Source organism: Fulmarus glacialis, unplaced genomic scaffold (genome assembly GCF_000690835.1).
Source record: "Fulmarus glacialis isolate BGI_N327 unplaced genomic scaffold, ASM69083v1 scaffold4856, whole genome shotgun sequence".
NCBI classification, from domain to species: Eukaryota; Metazoa; Chordata; class Aves; order Procellariiformes; family Procellariidae; genus Fulmarus; species Fulmarus glacialis.
In genome coordinates this window covers 1-21,921 of record NW_009218607.1, presented here as the reverse complement: position 1 = coordinate 21,921, position 21,921 = coordinate 1, and the positions used below count along the sequence as shown (strand labels likewise).

Genomic DNA, 21,921 nt, shown 5'->3' with positions numbered 1-21,921 from the left:
GAAGTCTCAAAAGAAGGAGGAGCAGAAGTTGCATCCCTGTTTTTACAGAAAATGGTTTCTGAGATGCACTGTCCTGCTCCATGTCACCGGCAAGCGTGCTGCCTGCACCGGGGCATCGAGCTCGGCCGCTCTGCCCGCGGCAGGTCTCCTCTCGCAGCTTCCGCTCGCAGCTCCCATCCCCCCGCAGCCGGGCTCCGGTGCCACCAGCCTCGGCCACAGGTACGGGACCAGGGAGGGGCTTTTCTCCCACGGGGTCTCACCCCTCATTCCCCTGCCCTCGTTTCTTCCCCTCCTCAGTTTATAATTCCTGTTCCCCTCTGTGCTCAAGGAGCTTCCTGAGAGTGGGATGTCTCAGAGAGCAAGCGAGAGGAGGCACAGCAGACGTGACCTGTTCCCAGCCCGGGCCGGTCGAGGCAGGGGAGCCGAGAGCTCCGGAGCCGGCAGCCCCGCGGCGGGTTGGTGGCGGTTCGGCATGCCAGGTGAGGAGACGGACCAAGTGCTCTCGGGCTGAACGTGGCTCATAACCATCGATCTGCACCCGGCCGGGCCTGGCTGAAACTGCCTCCTAATGGCTTTTCCTCTCATTTCTTTTAATGAAATGCTAATTTTTGCCTCGTGTTGACCAAAACCAGAATCTGACTGATAAATCCTTTTAATGAAAATGTGAAAACCTCAATGGAAAACATTAATGAAAAGGAAACGGTTTGGTTTGCCAATATTATTCCTATTAAAGAACCTCAACACTTTGGCAGCCCGATGACCCTGCAAGTGTTTGCCGAAGGGTCCCCCCTTCAGAGCCGTGTCTGGCCTCGGGGCGCTCCCCCCTGCCCTCGCTGCCCACCTGCCTGCGCTGGTCCCCAAAGGCCCCTTCTTTCCCCCTTGCAAAATGTGATGAGCTTTCTAGGTTCCACATTTCGAAGGTCTTCAGAGGTCTTTGCAGTAAGCATGTTCCATAAAAGCTAATTATTGCTGCCTGCCGCTGAGTGAGGTGAGAACAGGCAACGGGACCTTTTATCCATGATCTCCCTAAGTAGATTCAGTTATTCGGGAGTATTTAGTACCCAGCAGACTTGTTCAGACAGTGCCGTAGCACTGACCCAATAGTTAAAACGGGAGCTAAAGAAACACTAGCATGAAATTGTCTTTTTTAACAAAACCTTGGATCCTGTTTCTTGTGGCGGTTACAGAGCACAACACTGTAGTTTTCACTTATTTCCAGCGTTTACTTCCAAGCAGGTGTTGGGAGGACAGTTGCCCTTTAGAGAAAAGCTTGCTTTTACTCTGAGAGGCTTAAGTCACTTACAGGAATTCGTCCGGCAAACAGGGTCACATCTGAAGCACATTTCTTCTATTGGTTCAGCCATTGTTTGGCTCCCCTGAATTTGCTCCCAAGGACCTTAGCCTATAATGCTCAGGTCTGGGCACTGCCTCCTCTTACCTTGAATAGAAATAGAATATATTAGCAAACCTTCTGATGCCCTTTAGCTTATGCCAGTTTTCTGGGAAACATGGTCAGGAAGCTTGGAATGACTACAGCTATAATATCCTTAAACAACATCCTCACTGTTTAGAACCGCAAGCACTTTATGTATTATTATCTGGGTCAACATAAAACAGGAGTCTTCCTGAAACAACTGTTTGCTTACCCTTTAAAAACAATGGCGTTTTCCATCTTACACAATGTTTAGGGAGAGGGCTAGAACAGCCTGCTGTGCCTAAATGACTAAGCAGTATTGGAAATCAAAGACCTCGTAGTGCCGTACGCATGTGGGGGAGAACCAAGGCCCCGGCTGTCGCGTGGGGTGTCCCGAATCACCGCTCACCCGGGAAGAGCACCGTGAGCCAGCGGTGTCCCGTTCTCGGCTCAGGGCTTTCCCAGCTGCTCTGAACAGAGCGGAGCTCCAGCTGTGCCGAGACTTAGCTATAACACGGGAGCAGCCGGGGGACTTGATCATTATTCTATGGGAGCCGGGGGACTTGATCATTTTTCTATGGAAGTGCAGGGAATGACAACTTCCCAGCTATCGCTACGAGGACATGAGCTCAGCGAGGCTGTGCGTTGGGTGGTGCTGGGTGCTGCTGCCGAGTCTCAGGCATGTGGACTTGAGGGCGTTTTCGACTATGAAGTGTAAGGGACTGCATAAAGGTTTGGAGAGCTCAGATCGGCTTCAGGGACACGCTCCAGTGTGCTTGTTCAGCCTCAGTCTGATCATACAGATTCCCCGATGCTGGTTTCTATTTCTGTCTCTGGACTTCCTTCTGTGGTACTGGAGCTTGGTAGGTGATTTATTGGACTTCTCTCAGTCTTCCCAGAAGTTAAGACAAGGACTCTTCAGTTGGGAAACTTGGAAGATAAGAATAGGAGTGTACATTCCCCACTTCATGACTCCGAACCTGAAAGAACAAATCAGCGCTGGCAAGATCAAAACCAAGTTCTCCTTTCGGCCAGTTTCGTGTGTCGTGCACTGACACCACATCATGCAGGAACAACCTAGCCTGTGATTCAGCACCTCTTGTTTACAGAGATCCCCTGCCCTTTGGTACAATAGTTGCACTCATGGGGCATTTACTAGGTCTTTCACGGTCTGTGGCGTAGACTGTCCTGTGATCCTGCCTCTTCTCGTGGCATGGAGATGAGCTGTCAAAATGCCCACCACGCTGAGGATGTGCGTGCCGGCTTGGGAGAGCTTCGTCTCTGCAGAGGACGGGGCTGCGTGGGATCAGTTGCTTTCGATTCGGTAGTTGTCCTTCCCTCTTCCACAGGTGGCCAGCTGCCTTTGCTCCCACTGCTTTCATCTCCAGGACATCTTCCGTGTGTGGGTATTATGCACAACTGCAAGTAGCTCGTGTAACAATAAGCCTTGTTTGTGTCAGAGGAGCAAAAGCTTCCAACTGGGCAGGATAACCCTTGGGATCTCACAGGTCTTGTCCCCTGACAGAAAAGCACATCTGAAGGAGCAGTGGGCTTTGGTCACAAACCCAGCAAAACCTCAGCGTGAAATACAGGGGCTGCCTGTGTATTCATTCGACTGTTACTGTTTAAAGGGGTAGGCAGTGAGGAGGTGCTATTTGCAACACCGGTTTCTGGGAACAATGAATTCCTTATTCCTCTTTATGACTGTCTTATAGAACCCTTTTTTTTTTTGTGGGAGTGTGACTCAAAAAAGAATTGCTAAAGGAAATCTACAGATGAGATGGTATCAGGTTATTTGACTTCTGAGAACTAGCAGAGGAGTTCCTGGCTATGAATTGAACTGGAGCACAAGTAGGAACACAACAGAAACAACTCCGTAGGTTTCTGTTTCAGGAAAGCACTTAATTTTACAGTGAATTTAATTTATCCTCAGAGCAGTGCTTATGGTATATACTATATACAGATGTCTTAAGATTGCACTGGATCAGAGGTTTGACTTGGTTCCTCCAAACATTTAGCATGACATCCATTCAGCTGAGGGATGTGCACATCAAATGAAGCTTTCACTAAATAATGCTGTGCTTATTGTACACCGGCAGCTGCCTCCCCCAGCTGCTGGGCAATTCCCTAGCAGGGCAGCCGTCAGTGCAACAGCTGTATGCAGCTGCTTGCTTGTGCTTCATGTCGCAGGCACAGCTGGCAGCAGATGTCTCTGTCCGTGAGGAACGCGGGCTTAAGCAGGTGGGTTTAAGCACTGGAGTCCTCCACGGTGCGTGCGTGCTCCCATCATGACCACAATGGCAGGGAGCAGCTGTGAAGAGACAACTGGATGGAAGAAGTGTTAAGTAAGTGCACTTGTGGATGGCAGAAAGACAGCACCATCTATGGACATGCACCAAAAGAAGTTATTACTCATGAGTTAGTAGTGTTAGTAAAGATTACTACATATTCATCCAGCAAGGATTTTGTTTCAAGGAAAGGATGCTTCATCCTGTGAGTTCCTAAGCAAATACATCTACTGCCTCATTTTCACAACTCCTTTTCATAGCATGTGACAACATGATTGTGGGAAAGGTGAGACTGCTGCAAAGACATCCTCAAAAAAGGATGTGGGGAATGTGGTATTTAACAGAGGACACTGCTAACAAAGCTGAAATTTGGAAACTCATTCGGAATCAGCAGCCTTCAGCTTTAAGGAAAGACAGTGCAACCAAGAAGGAATGAGGAGACTCCTCCCTCCAGAGTGATTTTATGTGTTTAAAAATAAATGTCTAGCAGAATTCCACAACTAAGTCACTGCAAATGTTCCTCCTTCTTTCCACTTGACAAGCACCTAGTTTATGAAAGAAATTTAGGTCATTTTTTCCCTAGTGATGTTGCATATTGTGCTGTCCAAGTTTTCTGCACCAGTCCTCAGTCATTTTCCTACGTAAGGCTCTGAATGCTTTTAGTATCCATTTGTTTCTTTCTTTCATCAGAAAAAATTAATCAGCACTCCCTTCTGAGGTAATGAGTGTCATGGGTGAAGGCTTGCCATCAGATTTAAGTTGTGCAGATGAAGTTGTATGAGAGCAGGCACTACTGATAGCTGGGACTATAGCCTTGTGAAGTGGTTTTGGATATAAAAAAGCCTAGGCATGCATAGAGAAACTAATGGAAAGCCCCCAGTAGTTGTCACAGAAGCTGGTTTTACCAGCAGAGCAGAAAAACAACTCTTTAAGGCGTTTCAGAAGCATAAGAAACAAAACTAAAGGGCAATGCTGCAGGAAATGCCTGAGGTCCAGCAAAACAGGTAACGTATGCTATCCACCAGGAATGTTTCATGTGGGATTTCCAACTTGTATAAAATTCCAGTGTGAAAAAGCACCTGCTCTAGTTTCTCTGGCACCCTTCGTCCTGATGAGAGCATGGCAGAGGGCAAAGGCTCTTCCCACCTCTCCACTGCCTCTTATCTCCCTGGAGATAGATTCGAGCCAAATTTTAAGAGAAAACTGTGCCAAAAGGGATTTTTTGAGAGGTCATCCAGCCTATAACCTGTCTCTGTAGCAGGGTCAGTTCAGCCTGTTTTTCTTGATTGTCCAAATTGCTTTTGGGAAATCTATAGACAAACAAACACTTGGGAGTAATTTCTTTCAGTCTCTGAAAACGGTCCCAAGACTGAAGGCAAACTTAATCTGTGGTGCTTCTTTTGGTAAACACTAAGGAGCATAAGCAGAGCTGCAAGCAGAGGCAGAACCCACTTTCCTTTATGTGTGGACACCGCTGTCTGTGGCTGCCAGTCAGTTACCATCTACATTAATCAGATTTTTTTTTTAATTTAAAGGGATAATGGTCAAGACCAGTGACAGTACCACTCTTAGCCTTTCTTAGCAGATACCTCTAGACGTTCTCTCCTTGAACTAATACCATTCGCCAGCAAAGAAGTCCCATGATACTGTTTCCAAAAATAATGAAATGCCCAAATCAATTCAGAAACCTTCAAGTACTTTAATCCAGGTTTTTAGCTGAGGACTGTTGTAACCTTACATTTTCCAAACCCACAATGGTACCTCATAGTTAGTTATTCACGAGCACACACTTCTGGAAATCATGACTAACCCAACGGTCTCATGCCCAGCTAAAACATCATCACTGAGAAACAAACTCCCAGACTTGCAGTAAAGTGCCCTTTCGCTATCTGTAATGTGTATAAGGCAGATCCTTACCTTAAATGAAATGATGGATGTGCTGGATGTGTTGGTGTACGAATGATGTTACAGGATGTGTCAGCAGTACAGAATTAGGATTATAAGGACAAAGAGACTAAAAATAGCTTGATTAGGAATAAAACAACCTTACAGGACTGGAAAGGATATTAAATAGTCCACTTCGCTGTTATAGTCTTCAGTCTCTGTTATAGATTTCAGTTCAGTAGAGAGTAGGAAGGATGGCCAGGGACACATACCCCATACATGCCTTCTGCTTGCTTCTTCACCTTGCTCTGAAGCTGATGGTACTGGCCAGAGCCTTAAATAAGACATTGGACTTAGTGCTGTCTGGTTTGTCCTGGTATTTCCCCTGGTTCTGTGGGACGGGATGTCATGGCGCATGGGATAAGATCTGGCATCAGCATCACCGAGAAGCAGACCATTAGGCCATTGCAGCAAGGCTAACACGTCACTGATGCCTTCCACTAGGATGGGATGGGATTAGGTAGTACCAGCAAAAAGTGCTGTAACTCAGTTATTTTGTCTTTCCATAGTTCCAAATGAAGATGAAATTGCACTGTGATTCATAGAGTACGCAAAAGCATTAAAAGTCGGTTTTGTTTTTTAAGGAATGCTCTTGCCTCCCACTGCTAACAGCTAATAAATGTTTGCATAGCAGCGAAATTCCAGACAGGTTAGAGAAAGTTAATCTTCTGCCAATGTTCAAATAAGGCAAGTAGAATAACTACCGTGATTAATAGCTTTATCTCAGTGTAAAGCATAGGTTAGAGAAAGTTAATCTTCTGCCAATGTTCAAATAAGGCAAGTAGAATAACTACCGTGATTAATAGACGCTTAGCTTTATCTCAGCGTAAAGCATGCTAAAGGAAAAAGTGATTACTAGGTACAGATGATAAATCTGTTTCATCTTGGGAAGATAAAGCACCTCTTCAGAGAAATAAATTGCTGTAAACAGACATGGGCAAACCCGGTCCATCTCAAATGTATCAAAAATCTGAAAAACTGATTACATTTGAACTACTCAGAAACGTCCTCACTTTGGTTGGAGGTCTTGCAGGGGGGTCACTTGCAAAGCAAAAGCATTTTAAATAAAAGTCTGTGCTTCTTATGAGGACTTAAATAAAGCACAAGTCTAAAATATGATAAATTATTGATTAAATTACTGATCAAAATATAAAATAGTTATCAGCTACCAGCATATCATTTTAGACTATCCCAGTGGGATTTTTTTAAGTGGAGCTTATGCATTGACTACCATCCCTCTGCAGAATGCTTTTCTATGTCAATTCGGTTCTATTCCGTTGGTCATTAGCAGAATGGAATCTGCATCATTAGCAGAATAGACCGGCTTATAGAGACTGAAGCTGCAATAAAACCACCTGAAGGAGGAAGTCATCAGTGTCCTTGTGTAGCCATTTATGACCATATAGAGCAGATGCAACCAAAAACCCCAGGTGACTTAGCAGCACTCCATTGTCTTTGTGCTTCACGTAAAGTAACTGCACATGGTACATGATCAGCAAGATCCAAGTCCAGGTTGTGCTTGCACAGCAGGATCTTTATCTTGCACCTCTCAGCTGATCAAGCTGAATTCCTTCATTGCAGTCATGCTGCAACACGGAGGACACACCAGAGCAATTCAACAATTGGCTTGACTGTTTACCTGCTGGGCTTCCCCAGCAGTCAGGAAATCTTTCAACAGTATCCAGTAGGTGTAATCTATCTGTAATGGTGGAAAAACCTGACTGCAAAGCCTTTTCCTAAAACAGACTTTGGGAGCCAAGCACCTGCATCTCTATGCCCCTGTAACTGCTGTTGCTGCTCTAGAAGCTAACTGAATGATATTGAACCTTTCACTGCCAGTTTCAGAGAAATCCTACCTGATTTTTTGTGGACATCAGAGCATGCTCATACTTACATATCGCAGCTGATGCATCTTTCTGGGTGAAAGACTCCCCCGCTCTTGAGAACTTGGAATTCTGAAGTCAAAACGTTTGCTCTAATTTAAGACCTCCTGCTGATATGTGCCACAAAGCAGTCTTTGTGTCTAGAAACTTGTGAGAACAGCTATGGCCTCGAGCTCAAAACTGTTTTTCCTCCCTGGTCTCCAAGGCAATAGGGAGAAGATCTGAGAAGAGTATGTGGAAAGCTTGGAAAACCCCCGGTGTCCCATTAAACAGACATGTCAAATGTCAAACTTGACTAACGTGTTTTGTCTCTCAGCAAGGCACTTTTGTCCACCAGTCACTGTTTTACATCTTCAGTTTAATTGTTAGCACCAACCCTGCCAACCAAAACAAGAGTCCTTGAAAATACTTGGGCCAAGAGATGGCCAAGTGAGAGAGATTTCCCTTATACTCAATGGCCACTGGGTATCCAGTACTTTTGTACACTTAAAACTCTCAGCCCTACATCACGTGCAGCACCTAGAGAAAGTTCCACTTCTTACAGTAGGTGAGTGATCTTCAAGGGATCCTCTACATTCACAGACTGCATAAGAAACCTGAGATGGGCCACTAGGTCTGAAGGAGCCTAATGAAATCTCTGGTCTCTGAGTTAGAGCTACTGCAGTTTAATTCTTCTGGGATATGGCGTTGACATTGGCACCATTCAAATTCAAACTTGGGTACTGCGTTATACCACCTGTTCTAACAGCAGCAAGTAATTGAAAGGGATTTGATATCTTATCTGACAGTTTGCCTAGCCTTCTCTTATCCTAGCATTACTGAGAAATAAGACTCTGCTTTCCAGTATGCAATTATTTCCACTGACTTCATGTGCTTAATGACATAGTACAGCTGCCCTCACACTTTGACCCAAATATGAGGAAATTCATTACGTTCTCTCGTAAAAAAAATCTGCAATGCGTTGCATGCAGAAAATTTAGCAGAAAGTTATTTAACAGATGCCAAACAACATATCTTTAAACAAATACTACTGTCTAACTTGCTCAAATAGAGCTTGAATAATGTCCCCTTAGTTATGTGAGCAAACAGCACAGAACGGTCACCAGTGCCAGGAGTAACTAAAATATGCAAAGAGCAACACCCACTGCCAAACCACTGTAAACTACATGTAGAAAGAGATATTTGGAAAAATGTTGGTGATACGTCAGCAGAATTACTAGATGGCTACATAAGAAGTGAGCCCTATCTGACTTTGAGAGCTGCCTTTCTGTTCTTTCTTGCATTTCAAAAAACTAGAGGGCTAAGTACCACTATTTCTGAACATCAGTTGTTTCAGCAAGAGAAGTTCAAAGAAGTAGGAAGCTTTATTGCATACTGATTTCTCCCTGCCTAGAGGTTCAGCTTTTGGCCTAGAAAGATCACAGAGAGGGCCTCAATTCATTCCAGTTACAGAAGATACCAATTATTCTTACGATTAAAGAGAATGTACAACAGAGAGATTGGCAGTCAAAGCAAGGCAGTGCTTCTGGAGTTCATGTCATATTAAGAATACTCATTTTAAACAGTGTACCATTGTGCAGTTGCTGGCTTCCATATCTGCATTTACCACAGGTAGAAGTTATGAATCAACATGCCAACTGAAAATTGAGTAATAATCAACACTGTCTCCCCCCATTATACAAACAGCAGCATAACAGGGCGAGTAACATCACCTATAGTAACCATGGGGCTGGAGCAGCAAGGTATCTTCTCAGTTAGAAGGGACAGCCATTCCTCAGGCTCTCCCTCCCCTTTCATATTCACTTACACAGTTTCTTCAGGAGTTCCTTCATGTCACTGGCCTCTGGCCTGTTAGACTAACAAATCAAGAATCACAAAGTAATACAGTAGAAAACTAAGTCCTTTGCATCTGCAACAATATGTAGATTGCCACTTGGTCTGTGCTCTCAGGTCAATGACTTAATACTTAATGTAAGAGATTCCCACCCCCCACCCAGCTGGAATCCTTTGCTCAAGTTTTTTAGACACAGAAAGAGAACGTTTGTCTCCAAACTTAGGAAAGAATCAGGTGTAATAGGAATCCAGCAGACCATCTTCTTTAAAGAGAACACAAAACTGTGTGGAAAAAGACTGTCCGTTCCTTGGCTGACTTGGAATTTCTTACGTGATGTCCTTCTTTCTTGGGGGCCGGTGAATATTCCTCACCACGCACTTCACCATCCATTCAATTCCCTCGTTCACTCCTTTGCTAAGGAAATAAGATAAGTAGACAAGATTTAAAAAAAAAACAAAACAACAAACAACCAAGAACAAAAACATGGCTCATGTAGTCCCTAACTGAGCCCTTACAAGAGCAAGTGAAAGGTTCTGCCCTGCATTTATATATTGGCATTACTATATTAGTTTCTCATACACGCAGACAATGGGGGTCTGATTTCTTTTAACTCGGTATATAAACTCCATCCTTTATTTTTCTAGCGTCTGTACAAGTCTACATCCAATTTAGTTAGTCATCAACTCTGTGGAAACCTTGTGATGAACAAGCATCAAACCACTTCACAGTCAGCTGGTTTGAGGTTATTTTGCTAGCCTCAGGCTAGTTGTATCAGATCTTCCAATCCTGGCTCCAACTTTCTGTAATCAGCTGTGCTGGGGCTGCCAAGCAAGTCACCAACTCACTGGTCTGCCCAGCTTCCCAGCCAGACTTCCACAATTTTTTTTTTCTTCAGTGCAAACTCAAACTGAAATTTCGAAAGGAAATTCCACACAGATCAAAACTAGAAGTGTTTGTACAAAACCCACAACAACTGAAAAGGTTGCATTTCATAAGATTATTATCTAATACTTCTCTTCCAGTCAGTGCTTAACCATTGTTCTTGTTCTTGTGGTCATTCATCTGCTTAATGGCATTTGATTCTTAGCAATCAGACCACAGAGATTTTTCTCATGGTTTAAGAAGCTTTTCTTATCCTTTGCAGTAGCTTGTATAATAATACAGCTTTCTTGCTAGATTAAAAAGAGAAGAAATCTCAAAGCTCTAGATTCAGTACAGGCAGTAACTCAGACAGGAGTATTTCTAGCCATCTGGAACAGTACTTTTGACTTATGCTAAATAGCACTTTTCACCCAAAGAACTGAAAGCATAACCAAAGTATTGCATGACTCAATGTGCAACAGTGATGCTAAGATATCAAGAATCTAGTGGGTTGGTCAAGGTCATGGCATGCAGCTGTGTGGCATGCAGCTGCGCAGGCCTGAAAAAGAATCATAGTCTAAATTTTGGTCTGTTCTACACATTGTATCTTAAACCACAGGCGTCCCCAGTGTAAGAACACTCTTGGAGATTGTTATATTATCTACATAACAAAGCTCATTTGCACGCCAAAAAATATAAGAGCGTAATTACTCTGCCAACAATGGAACACCACTCATTTCTCTGGCAGCATCATAAACAGCTGTATTTTCAACTGACTTCTTACAAAAAAGCCAGGAGCTGCAGCAAGCCAACAACCGCAAAGATTATTGTGTGCGGAGAAGGGATGATAAAGGACAAGAATGCCTCCAAGTCCCATTGCTCTCAGCCAGTAATACATTTTCATTGTGTTTCATAGGCAGCATTTACAGATGAAGTTACTGACCTGGTGCAAGTCCAAGGTTCACAAACAAGTATCTGTCACTGCTGGGAAGGAAGCGCAGCTCCCTTTCAGGGGTTATTAAATCCTATAGTACTGCTCTGCTTGTGTGACACCCTGCAGCTGTTCAGTTAACCAAAACACCATCCTTTCTCATACTTACCCAGTAAGAGCAGAGCAGGCTTGTGTCAGGCAGTCTCTCTTCCCAATTTTGTTAATGCAGTCACTAAATGCTGTCTTGATGTCAGGTATTGACAGACAAGTCTGCAAGGGAAACCAAAGATGAGCTTGCTTTCTATACTACAAGAGATGGTGACCTTCTTCCAAAATGAATCCTACCACATCCACAGTTCTGCGTCAGTCAGGATGGCACAATGCTGTTAGATTAAACCCCCTCACCCACTAACACAGCAAAGGCTCTTCTTCACATTCCAAAAAAAATGAACATATTCTTTTTTCACCAAGGAGAGTGCTATTTCCAGACAGTATACACACACTGCCACACCCCCCTGATCCTCAAGATGTACACTTCTAAGCAAATAGAGTAATGAAAACGAGCACAAGCTGCACACCCCCGGGATACTCCTTCCACCCTGCTCTAATCATCACACACAAGTTCTGTCTACCAGAACACTACCAGAGCGCGTCTATTTACAAAGCGTTTTGAAACAGTGTACCTGCCAGAATCCCAGACAAGTCAGTTCCTGAAGCTGACTCTTTTCTACACGCGCACTCTCAGAAAATGACTTGGACATGGTTTTTCCTAAGTTCTCAGCACGTTCCTTGACATTAAAGGCATGGCTGCTCTGGACTTGTTTGTTCGCATTTTGCATGCTGGAGAAAATGCTGACAGCACTAAATGCAGCACATTTTCTGACGCCTGGTGTCACTTTGTTCTTGAACACTATCAGGTCTTGTGCTTGGGAAGCACAAGAGATTGCTGGGAAGTGATTTTAAAATACACGAATGCATAAACCCCCCCAATAAACCAGTGGATTACTTTCCTGACATAAATCACAGTGTCACCACAAAAATTTTATTCTTAGAGTTACAAACACAACAAAAGCAAACCTGCCCTACTGAAGTCTAAACTTGCATCTTCCTCCCTGAACACAGGAAGCAGGTACAAGAAAAATCACCAGCCTTTAAATCCATTTCTGATCTCGGTGTTCACTTTTTCCTCAGAAGCTTGGACAAGCCATTTAAGCACTTTAGCTGGCCACGAGCCCAGCTTTCTTCCTCTCTCTGCAAAGACATTTTGGACCTTCAATGAGGCTCAAATACGTATTTTGGGCAAGTGTTTACTCAAATGCCAAATGGGACCCCTGTGAGTCCTGAAGATTAGTCCAAGTGATGTACACTTTGAAAGAACAGGCCACCTGCAAACAGGAATTCAGTCTTCTACAAGTCTGGGCTTTAACTTAGCAGGAAGATGGAAATTAATGATACCAGCCATCCATTTTGCAAAATACTGGTTCTGGAGAAATTAAATACAGGAAACTACTGTGGTGATGACCATGTGACAAATAAGCAGGTTTCAGTGCTTATAAATAAGAAGGGTTCTTAAGAAATGGCTTGAGAGGAGTTTAATGACACCCAACTCACCCAGTGCCCTTGAATCCAGACTTGTGATTTTCCACTGTGAAGGGCCTAGAATCCATTAGTTGTGCAACTTTTGATGACTGTACTTTCTTACGACCTAAGTTGCATTTCAAACTTGCAGTTTCAATCAACGAGCTGGAAACTGTATCCAGAAACGTTACTTAATTCATTGCACCAAAGCCCTTACAACTTACTTCAGGACTTCTGCCAAATGAAAAACCTCCAATTCATAAAGATGAGCTGTCATCCACAGGATAAATAGTTAAATAAATAAATAAATAAATCAAATACTAACATTAGAGAAAGTCAGACTGGACTTGGGAGTTGGAATTCATACCAGTACGTCTAGAAGATGAGCAAGAGATTACTACCAAACAACCGTTCTCTACAAGTTCGTAAAAGACGCTACTTTAGTTTTGGTATGACATTCACTGCCAAATAAGAAAGGCAGGTCCAACAGCCTCTTCATTTAAGCCAAAGCTCTAGACAAGTCAATTACCCAACAACTGGGAAGGAAGAAGAGTAATTTGAGCTATTTTTCCTGTCGTTACTTTTTTCTAATAAATGAGACAGCAGGAAGGTTAAATCCCACGGCAGCTGAAACTGAGCAAATGTTTCTTGAAATACACTTCAAACTTATCACAGTTTAGTATCATAGTATAATAATTTCTCCTTTTCTGAATGATGATATATTTTAAAATCTTTGTAAAACAAATCTGAGAGAAAGTGTTCAAGGTAGGAAATAACAGCGCAGAGCATAGGCATGCTGTCCTTTATTTCTACTTGCACAGGCCTGTGCAAAACAATCAGGCAATGGACTTCCCAAAACCCACCAGTGGACCAGTGCACCTGCACACATTCGGTGGCACAGAGAATCCACCGCCTTCACCTTGTCCATCTTTGAGGCCTTTGAGAAGTCCACTTTTCCCAGTGCAGCTTACAACTGCTGTAGCCATCTTTTCCCCCAGCTTAATGCATTATAATCACTTCCCTTTCTCACCCTCTGGTATAATCGTGGTCTGCTCTAACTTCCACAAAGCTGTCCAGCCATTGCTCTCCGTAGAAATCTGCATCAGAAAGAGTTTTGCTTCTGAGGAGACTTCGCACCATTTACACTGTTTATAGTAGGATGTCACTGCATCACAACACTACACCTCTTTTGAGGAACGTCTTTTTCCCCTTGGGATGAAGTACAGTAACACAGCAGAGGGGATAGCACCACTGAACTATCAATTCAGAGAAGCCTTGTTTTAGTGTCCAAGGGGAAGCCTCTGCTGTAAGACAAGATTTCCAGGATGAGGCAGATGACCCATCACTTCAACTAGGAGCATTTGAGCTTCTCATGCTCAGCAGAAAATGTCAGCTGCGGCTTCTAAGTTCCCCTCTTTTCCATCTCCCTATCTACATTACAAAATATTTGTTTACAGATGTGTTTTGTTTCTCAACTGAAACCACATAAACCAAGAGCAAACTAGGGAAGCTGGATTTGTGATCTCATAAACAGTGTACTATTACAATAATAAAATCCACAGGTGACCTTTCTGGAGTGACGTCATCTACCATACACTTCAGAGGAAACTCACATAACTTGACGAATCATATTTCTATCTCAACTTCCCCAAAAGAATGCACTGTAAACCATCTTTTCATAAAGGCTCTTCAAGGCACAGCCTAGCCAGGACTGACCTGCCTGCACAGCCAAATTCCTTTTATGAAGGGTTCAGAATAGCATTACCCGAATTAAGACTTAGGAATGGTACACCTAGAAATATACCAAGCAGCAAGGCTCCATTTCTGGAGTCATCTGCAGACAAGCATGAGTGGCTGTTTTAGGCAAAAAAGGTTGCATCGCAGAGTCTTTATCCTGGTGCCAAATCCACTGCAGGAAAGACAATGCTGCTGCTTGGCCTCCTACCGGGATAAAACCTGAAGTATAGACTCTTCAGCCATCTCAAGAGTAATCGATTGGCAGAATGGAACTAAAATAGAAACAACAGAAAGTGGATAGCTTAAGTAAAACTATTTAATAAAAAGTCTAACCAACCTGACCTATGTTCTGTGCTATCTTTTTTACAAGCTTATTTTAAATTAAAACTTAAGCTTATTTAAATTAAAACAAGCTTATTTAAATTAAAACTAATTTATAGGGAAGCTGTGGTATTTCTTAAGTTAGAAATTAGAATGGTCATCATGCAGAAGGCCTATTTTCTAACAACTGTGTGGAAAACAGATAACACTATGAGTCTTCAAATATATGCTGCTACTCACCATGACTCCTCTCATTTTCCAAACACATGAGGAAGCTTTCCAACATTCTGGAGATTTCAAATTTAATTTCCAAAATTTATCTTAAGATTAGGAAGGCAAAACTCCCTCCCAAAGACATCATACAACACCTGATTATTTTCATATGCTATTTTTTCAGCTCAGTTTTTCCAGTATTTTTAATAGTATTGCAAAATGAGCCATTCTATCCTCAGGTTTTGTACAGCCCAGAAATACATACTTTTATAAACCTTTAAACAGCTGCATTCACATCAAAATGGCAAATATAAATTCTTATTTTGCAGCTTATTCTGCAGTAAACAGTAGGTAAGCAAAACTGCTTAATTTTCAAAGTGGCATTCTAACTTGAAAGGGAGTCCACATGAATTATTACGTATTAGACATTTAATTCCCCTACAAAGCAATAGTTCCTTTAAAAAACAAAACAAACCAAAACAAACTCCCTCCCACAACACACATTTGACCCAGTCTTCTAATTAATTACAAAATGATCCAGTTTTGAAGCCCCTGCTAAACACAGAGCATTCTCCAAAATGCTCCTCTCCAAAAAAAATCATATACAGAATTGTCACAATATGAGAATTCGTATTTTGCAGACTATGACTGTATTTCATCTCCTGACACGGTCAAACACCACTCATGCTTGGCAGTGCTGAGTGGATGCAATTTACCCTAGGGTAGTGGTGCCTATTAACAGCGGAATTCGTTTCTACAAGGAATTTAGCATCATGCCCAAAAAATTCTTATGCTTTATGCAATTTCAGGCATTGAGTCAGAACTTTTGTTAGCTTATTGTGAGGAATGTAAACTTTAAAAAAAAAAAAACTCTGTGAGACATAGTACTTCTGATCTATTTCACAAGTCTTCTGCTGGCCTTTAAAGATGTAATCATCACGAATTATGTTTCATCCGCATACACCAGCAAGGTTAAGACACCACTTATCCTCCCGTATCATGATCCACGTTAACGACAGAGGGACGCTGATGAGAATTCCCCACTACAGTTATACGTCTGTGTCTTGGTTTCGGCTGGGATGGAGTTGATTTTCTTCCTATTAACTGGTGTAGTGCTGTGTTTTGGATGTAGTATGAGAATAATGTTGATAACACACTGATGTTTTAGTTGTTGCTAAGTAATGTTTACGCTAGTCAAGGACTTTTCATCTTCCCGTGCCCTGCCAGGTGCGCGGGGGGCTGGGAGGGAGCGTGGCCAGGACGGCTGGCCCAGCTGGCCAATGGGCTATTCCATACCATATGACGTCATGCTCAGCATATAAGGCTGGGGGAAGAAGAAGGAGGGGGGGACGTTCGGAGTCATGGCGTTTGTCTCCCAAAGTAACCGTTACGTGTGATGGAGCCCTGCTTTCCTGGAGACGGCTGAACACCTGCCTGCCGATGGGAAGGAGTGAATGAATCCCTTGTTTTGCTTTGCTAGTGTGCGCGGCTTTTGCTTTCCCTATTAAACTGTCTTTATCTCAACCCACGAGTTCTCTCACTTTTACCCTTCTGATTCTCTCCCCCACCCCACCCGGGGGGAGTGAGCAAGCGGCTGCGTGGTGCTCAGTGGCCCGCTGGGGTTAAACCACGACAGTCTGGGGATCCAGAGCAGAAAAATCTCTACCAGTGATAATCCTGTAACATTCAGTTTTCTTCCAGATGTCTCCCATTCTGCTAGATCAGTGGAAGAGAAACAGGCCTTCCAGTTTTCTAAACCTTGCTTGAGGGAGCCTGAATAATTACTGAAAAATAAGCTATAGTCTCTTTAGTTATATTAATAGCATTAACGTCTCTCTGCTCTGTGTCCATATCCAAGTTCATACTCTATGAATAGACCTCTAAATATATAATTTAGGTATTCCTTAAAAATAGGTATACCTCCAGTCGGTACAGTTTTGCTAATCTCTTGTCACAGTTCTACGACTACATAAAGGCACTGAATCTGTGGGCTGGTCTTGGACCCTCCAGAAGGGCCAAGGAGTCATTCATAATTTTTGTCTTGAGAGCCTGTTCCAAATACCTCTGTCTAGTCATATAAAGAAGTCCACTTGTTCAATCATTTTTCTTTAGTCTGGCTAGGGTGCTGGAAGAGCTGGCTTTTGCAGTATGCCCATAGCATATACAGCCAGGAGGAAAATTGGAACAGCTTTCCAGGTCACTGCATATAGTTTAATGTGCAACAGCTAACGGCAAGAGTGCAGACTGCTCCCTGCTGTAAAGCTCTAGTGTTGCATGGAAATATGAGAGTTAATATTCTGGTTTCCACACAGAAAAGACAGTCAATTTCCCCACATACCAGAGATCACAGCAAAGTCAGGACCATAAATCAGGAGTCCTCTCTTAATCTCACGCTGTCTTTTAAGTGGAACTACATTTCTTTTATTTCTATGACTAGATAATCTTATGATCATCCAAAAAAATCTGTTGTGTTGTACACAAGAAGTGTAACCAAATCCTCCTTTAAAGCCAAAGTAATTGCTATGTAAGTCTCAAGTATTTCCCAGAAGTACACTCACTGACATCCGTATAAAGTCCAGGGGAAGAAGCTGGAACGTATGAGCATACTTTGAAACAGGTACTGACCACAGCTGCCAGGGCTGGTGCTCCAAATTCTACTGAAAGTCTCTGGCTCCATCTAGAGATTAATCACTCGAACTGCAGTACTGGAATTCCAGGTACAGTGCATGGAAAGGAGGAGGAAAACATGGAAAATACCACAACCACTTCAGGCGCTCTCTTCCCTTTTTTCCATGCCAGGGGAGATGAGGACTGCCCTGGACGCATCACCTAAACAGTCATATTGTAGTGCCCACTAACTTGCCAAATACAAAACAAGAGTTCTGCAGTTCTGGATATGCTAGAAAGAATTAAAATTATACTATCAAGAAAAAGTATTTCTTGCCATTCACTGCTGTCATTGATGGAATGCTCTAGGACAAACAGAATGTTTCATTGAACAGATCTTATCTGGTTATGAAAAAAGGATGACATTGCTTCACATACATTTGTTGTGCTGTTCCCAAGTAATAGTAGGGCAGCATAAACAAAGTGCACTAAACATTTTATTGCTAAATCAAAAGGAAAAAACTGTATCAAGAAACAAAGTCACGGTATAAGAAAGACCCACCATAGCTACGTAGTCTGTTCTGTTTACATAAAAAGTTCAAAACAGCTGAGATGGATGTGCGTGGCGTAAGCTCACTTACGCCACTGGAAAAAGGTGGGAGGAGAAAGGAAAAAATTAAAACTAAATTCAAAACAATTATTTCCAGCAGCGGGAAAGCACCGTAGGATCAGTCCAGGAATGTGAAGCAAATTTAACATGAATGCAGAGCTCACCTTTCCAAGCTTATTTGAGCTTATCTGCTCACTTAAGAAGTAAATCTGCAATAATCTTACCTCTACATCCTGCTTGTTAGCCAACACCAGAATGGGAACCCCTTCCAGAGCTTCGCTGGTAATCATCTTCTCTATAAAGCACAGAAACAAAAATGGAGGTTTAGCCAGTTCTGGAAGATAAAGTTATGCAAATGCCTGACACAGACTATCTGGACATAGGGATGAAACAAGAGGCTACTTCTTGCATTACAGTTTCATTTGATATAACATTTCAGGTCTATTTTCTTCACAGAATTTTTTCCAGATCAAACTCCAAATGTAACTTTGATCAACAAGCATGTTACTGAGAATTAATGAGGCAACAAATATAGAATAAGGAATAAAAATTTCAAAATCATTAGCATAAGCACAAAAAGAGATTCAAGGCCATTACAGGCAACAAAAGTGAGTCCTGTGTTACAGATAAGACAGACTTCAACAAAAAAGTGCAAAAGCACTACAGATGTGTCACCAACAGGCAACACAGCTTACTTCAGCGACACAGGAACAGACATGACAGTAAGGAGAGAACTGTGCCACAATACATCATGAAATCACAGTACAGGTAAAACTCACCAAAAGCTCTTTTAGATTCTGAGAGCCTCTCCTCATCAGTGGAGTCAATAACATAGATCACTCCATGAGATTCAGCATAATACTGAAAGGATAACACAGATATTAGTTTATCTATCTGCTAGGACCATTTGTTCCTCTTCCTGATTTTTTTTTTAATTTGGTAAAATTTTGATACACATGGAAGAGATCAACCAGTTGGAGCCAGCTGTTTCCATGGTATATGTCTGGAGGGAAGAATGGTGGCACACAGAATGCATTGCCTGTTCTGTTTGCAGGCCTACTGAATACAACAGGTGAAAAAGCTTATCTGTCCCCCCAAAAAGCTTATCTCTACTGGCACAACCCTCAGATACGGGTTGGTAGTTGCTCTCTGTAAACAATAATGCAAATATTAAGCATTATCTCTGCTAATCTTGCACAGACATAGTTGAACCTCTGGAGAAGTGTTAATGCTAAATACTAGGGTTACCAATACACCTATATGATTACTAAATGATCGTACTGCTTCAATTCTAAAAGAGACAAAAACATTTCTAAAAGAAAAAAAAAATACATCTCCAACCTTGTCCCAAAGAGACTGTAGCTCCTCCTGTCCGCCAAGATCCCAGAACATTAGTCGAGTTTTGCCAACATCAATAGTACCAACTAGAGGGAAAGAAGAAAAAACAATCCAATGAAAACTAAAGGTGTTTCTGTAAAGCACAAACACCTCACATACCCCTAAGAAATCTGGGGTAGAACAGTCTTCTAGAGGAACAAATCACATACAGTGGCTACTTTCAACCACAGAACAATACCTTTGCAAACAGTGACCACTAATATCAGATAGAGTCGTATCAGTGCAAATAATACCAGAATTAGGCCAATGAATGACCTCCAGTGAAATTTAGCTTAACCTCTGAGCATAGCACTGAAATGGGACACTTGGTTTGTTAAGACTTCAGGGTTTATTCCTCATAAAACAGGCTAAGCAAGCCTATTTTATTCTCTTACAAAAAAACATGGGGAGTTGGGAGATATGATCTCTACTTCCAGGAACTATTTTGCCCTTGTCAATTCTTAAATATTTCCAACAAGAACCAGCTGTTGTCTAATTGTGCAGGAAAGCTGAAAAAATTCCAGACAGATTTACTTACTGTTTAAGCCTACAGTGGTTGTGATTTTGGACAAACTCATCCCTTTGTAGTTCTTGTTAAATCGAGTTTTAGTTTGTTCAAGGAAGGTCTGAAAAGAAACAAGAAAAAGTATTTACTCTCAAATATTTTACTGGCTGGGGTAATCCTAACCCAAACCTGCCTTTTCATTTCTGCAGAATCCTGCTCCAACAGATACTGCCCCACCTAACCTTGGAACAAACCACTCTTCTTGTTCCCTATTTTAGCAAGGAAAGAAGGGATCACAGGTGATTACAGGATTACCAAAGCCTCAGCTACATCCCTGAAAGCTTACGCTAAATTTAAGTAAGAGGGAAAAGTTGATTCTTTGGTGTGACATCACTCAAATAACTCGCAATACAGACTGTCTGTTGGAAGTTTTATCTGTGGAGGTTGTTTAGAATTGCGTGTGCCCTCCACGCAATTGGTAATAAACAGTACTTACGGTTTTACCAGCATTGTCCAAACCAAGGATCAAGATGCAGTACTCATCCCTCTGGAACATGTATTTATAGAGTCCAGACAGCAGAGTATACATCCTGCTCCTGCAACAAGTACCAGGAAATCATTAACAAACAGGTCATTTCCCAAAGTCTCTTATTCCACAATGCAAGTTTTTCCCAACACCAGATAAATAAATGACGTTATTCTTTTATCAGTAACTCTCATATTTAGGCAATCCCAGGACAAATCACAGATCTAAGAGAGATCATGCAAATAGCTCAAGATCAAATTTTCAAATGCATACAAGTGAGGGATTATCTTCCAAAGAGCTTAACCTCTGTTTCTGCACGCAGCGCCCAGTATCCACTGCAAACTCAATCCTCATTTGAAAACTACCCTGTCTGCTTTGGGGCTTAAAGGAGAGCTAAAGAAGAGCTCGAACGTCTTTTGCGGTACATGCAAGACCCACAGAAAATGAAGCCAACTTCATACAGATACACAGAATGGGTATTTTGAGCAAAAATGTACAGGTCAGCCCCCCTGTCCTTGTTCCCGATCCATATAACAGTACCATGGGATCTTTAATGGTCAAACTGAGCGCAGCCTATCTTAAAGGCACATAAAACACCCTACTTATCTTAATTTAAGCCTTATCCAGCAACAGTCTTGTTATGGTATCCACCATACAAGTATTTTGTCATCTTAAAATGCCATGAAGACAAGATAGGCGAGTTAACGAGCCAAAAGCACAAGACAAAATCAGACAAAGTGACACCAACACCTGCAGAAGCCCACACTTTTTTGGTTGTTGGATTTGCACAAACAAGGCAGAGAAGATTTGCTCAGACGCTGGAAGTATTGGTACCAAGTGCTACAGCTGACTCACAGAACATTGCAACAACTCTTCTGTTTAAATACAGACAAAGGGAACCTCAAGGCAAAGACTTTGAGAAGCAACTGTCTTTGAGCAAGTGTGCAGATAAATAATCACTTTGAAGTCAAACAACTTTGCCGAAAGGAAAAAAACAAGCGTTCCAGACCAGAAGTAAAGGATTTCCCAGACTGGGGCAATCAGCGTGAGGACAGGGCACCTCCGGGCGCAGGGGCTTTGCCCCCCACAGGTACCCCCGAGCGAGTGGGGACCCTTCACCTCCCGCTGTGCGACAGCCGCAGCCCCACGCCGTCCCCTGGGAAGGCAAGGAGGCCGCAGGCTGGGGACAAGGTCCCCCGGCCCGCTCCTTTGGGGACGGCAAGTGATCCTAGGCGTGCCTAACTACCGGCCCGCTCCCCGTAGATCCGGGAGACCCCCCGCCCTCCTTCCCC

At 42.7% G+C, this 21,921-nt stretch overlaps 1 protein-coding gene across 2 annotated transcripts; it reads right to left on the bottom strand.

Moving 5' to 3' along the window:
- Positions 1–9,585: 9,585 nt before the first annotated feature.
- ARFRP1 (ADP-ribosylation factor related protein 1) lies at positions 9,586–21,283 on the bottom strand. Of its 2 annotated transcripts, XM_009580074.1 has the most exons (8): positions 21,227–21,283; positions 20,600–20,699; positions 20,137–20,224; positions 19,563–19,645; positions 19,001–19,082; positions 18,446–18,516; positions 11,325–11,425; positions 9,586–9,777 (listed from the first exon to the last, which is right to left on the bottom strand). In XM_009580074.1, the coding sequence occupies exons 2-8, from the start codon at positions 20,690–20,692 to the stop codon at positions 9,690–9,692; spliced, it is 606 nt and encodes a 201-aa protein (XP_009578369.1). In that variant the 5' UTR covers positions 20,693–20,699; positions 21,227–21,283; the 3' UTR covers positions 9,586–9,689. The 2 variants fall into 2 exon arrangements, with proteins under 2 accessions (XP_009578369.1, XP_009578370.1); XM_009580075.1 differs by lacking the exon at positions 21,227–21,283 and having other exon boundaries at positions 20,600–20,711.
- Positions 21,284–21,921: the final 638 nt, after the last annotated feature.

What these genes read in the sequence shown, in the direction of transcription:
- ARFRP1 (XM_009580074.1), bottom strand. Translation starts at nt 20,692, where the DNA reads ATGTATACTCTGCTGTCTGGACTCTATAAATACATGTTCCAGAGGGAT. An exon ending in TGGACAATGCTGGTAAAACC is followed by an intron (nt 20,225 to 20,599) that starts GTAAGTACTGTT and finishes GTTTCTTTTCAG; the next exon opens with ACCTTCCTTGAACAAACTAA. An exon ending in CTAACAAGCAGGATGTAGAG is followed by an intron (nt 11,426 to 18,445) that starts GTAAGATTATTG and finishes TTTCCCTTGCAG; the next exon opens with ACTTGTCTGTCAATACCTGA.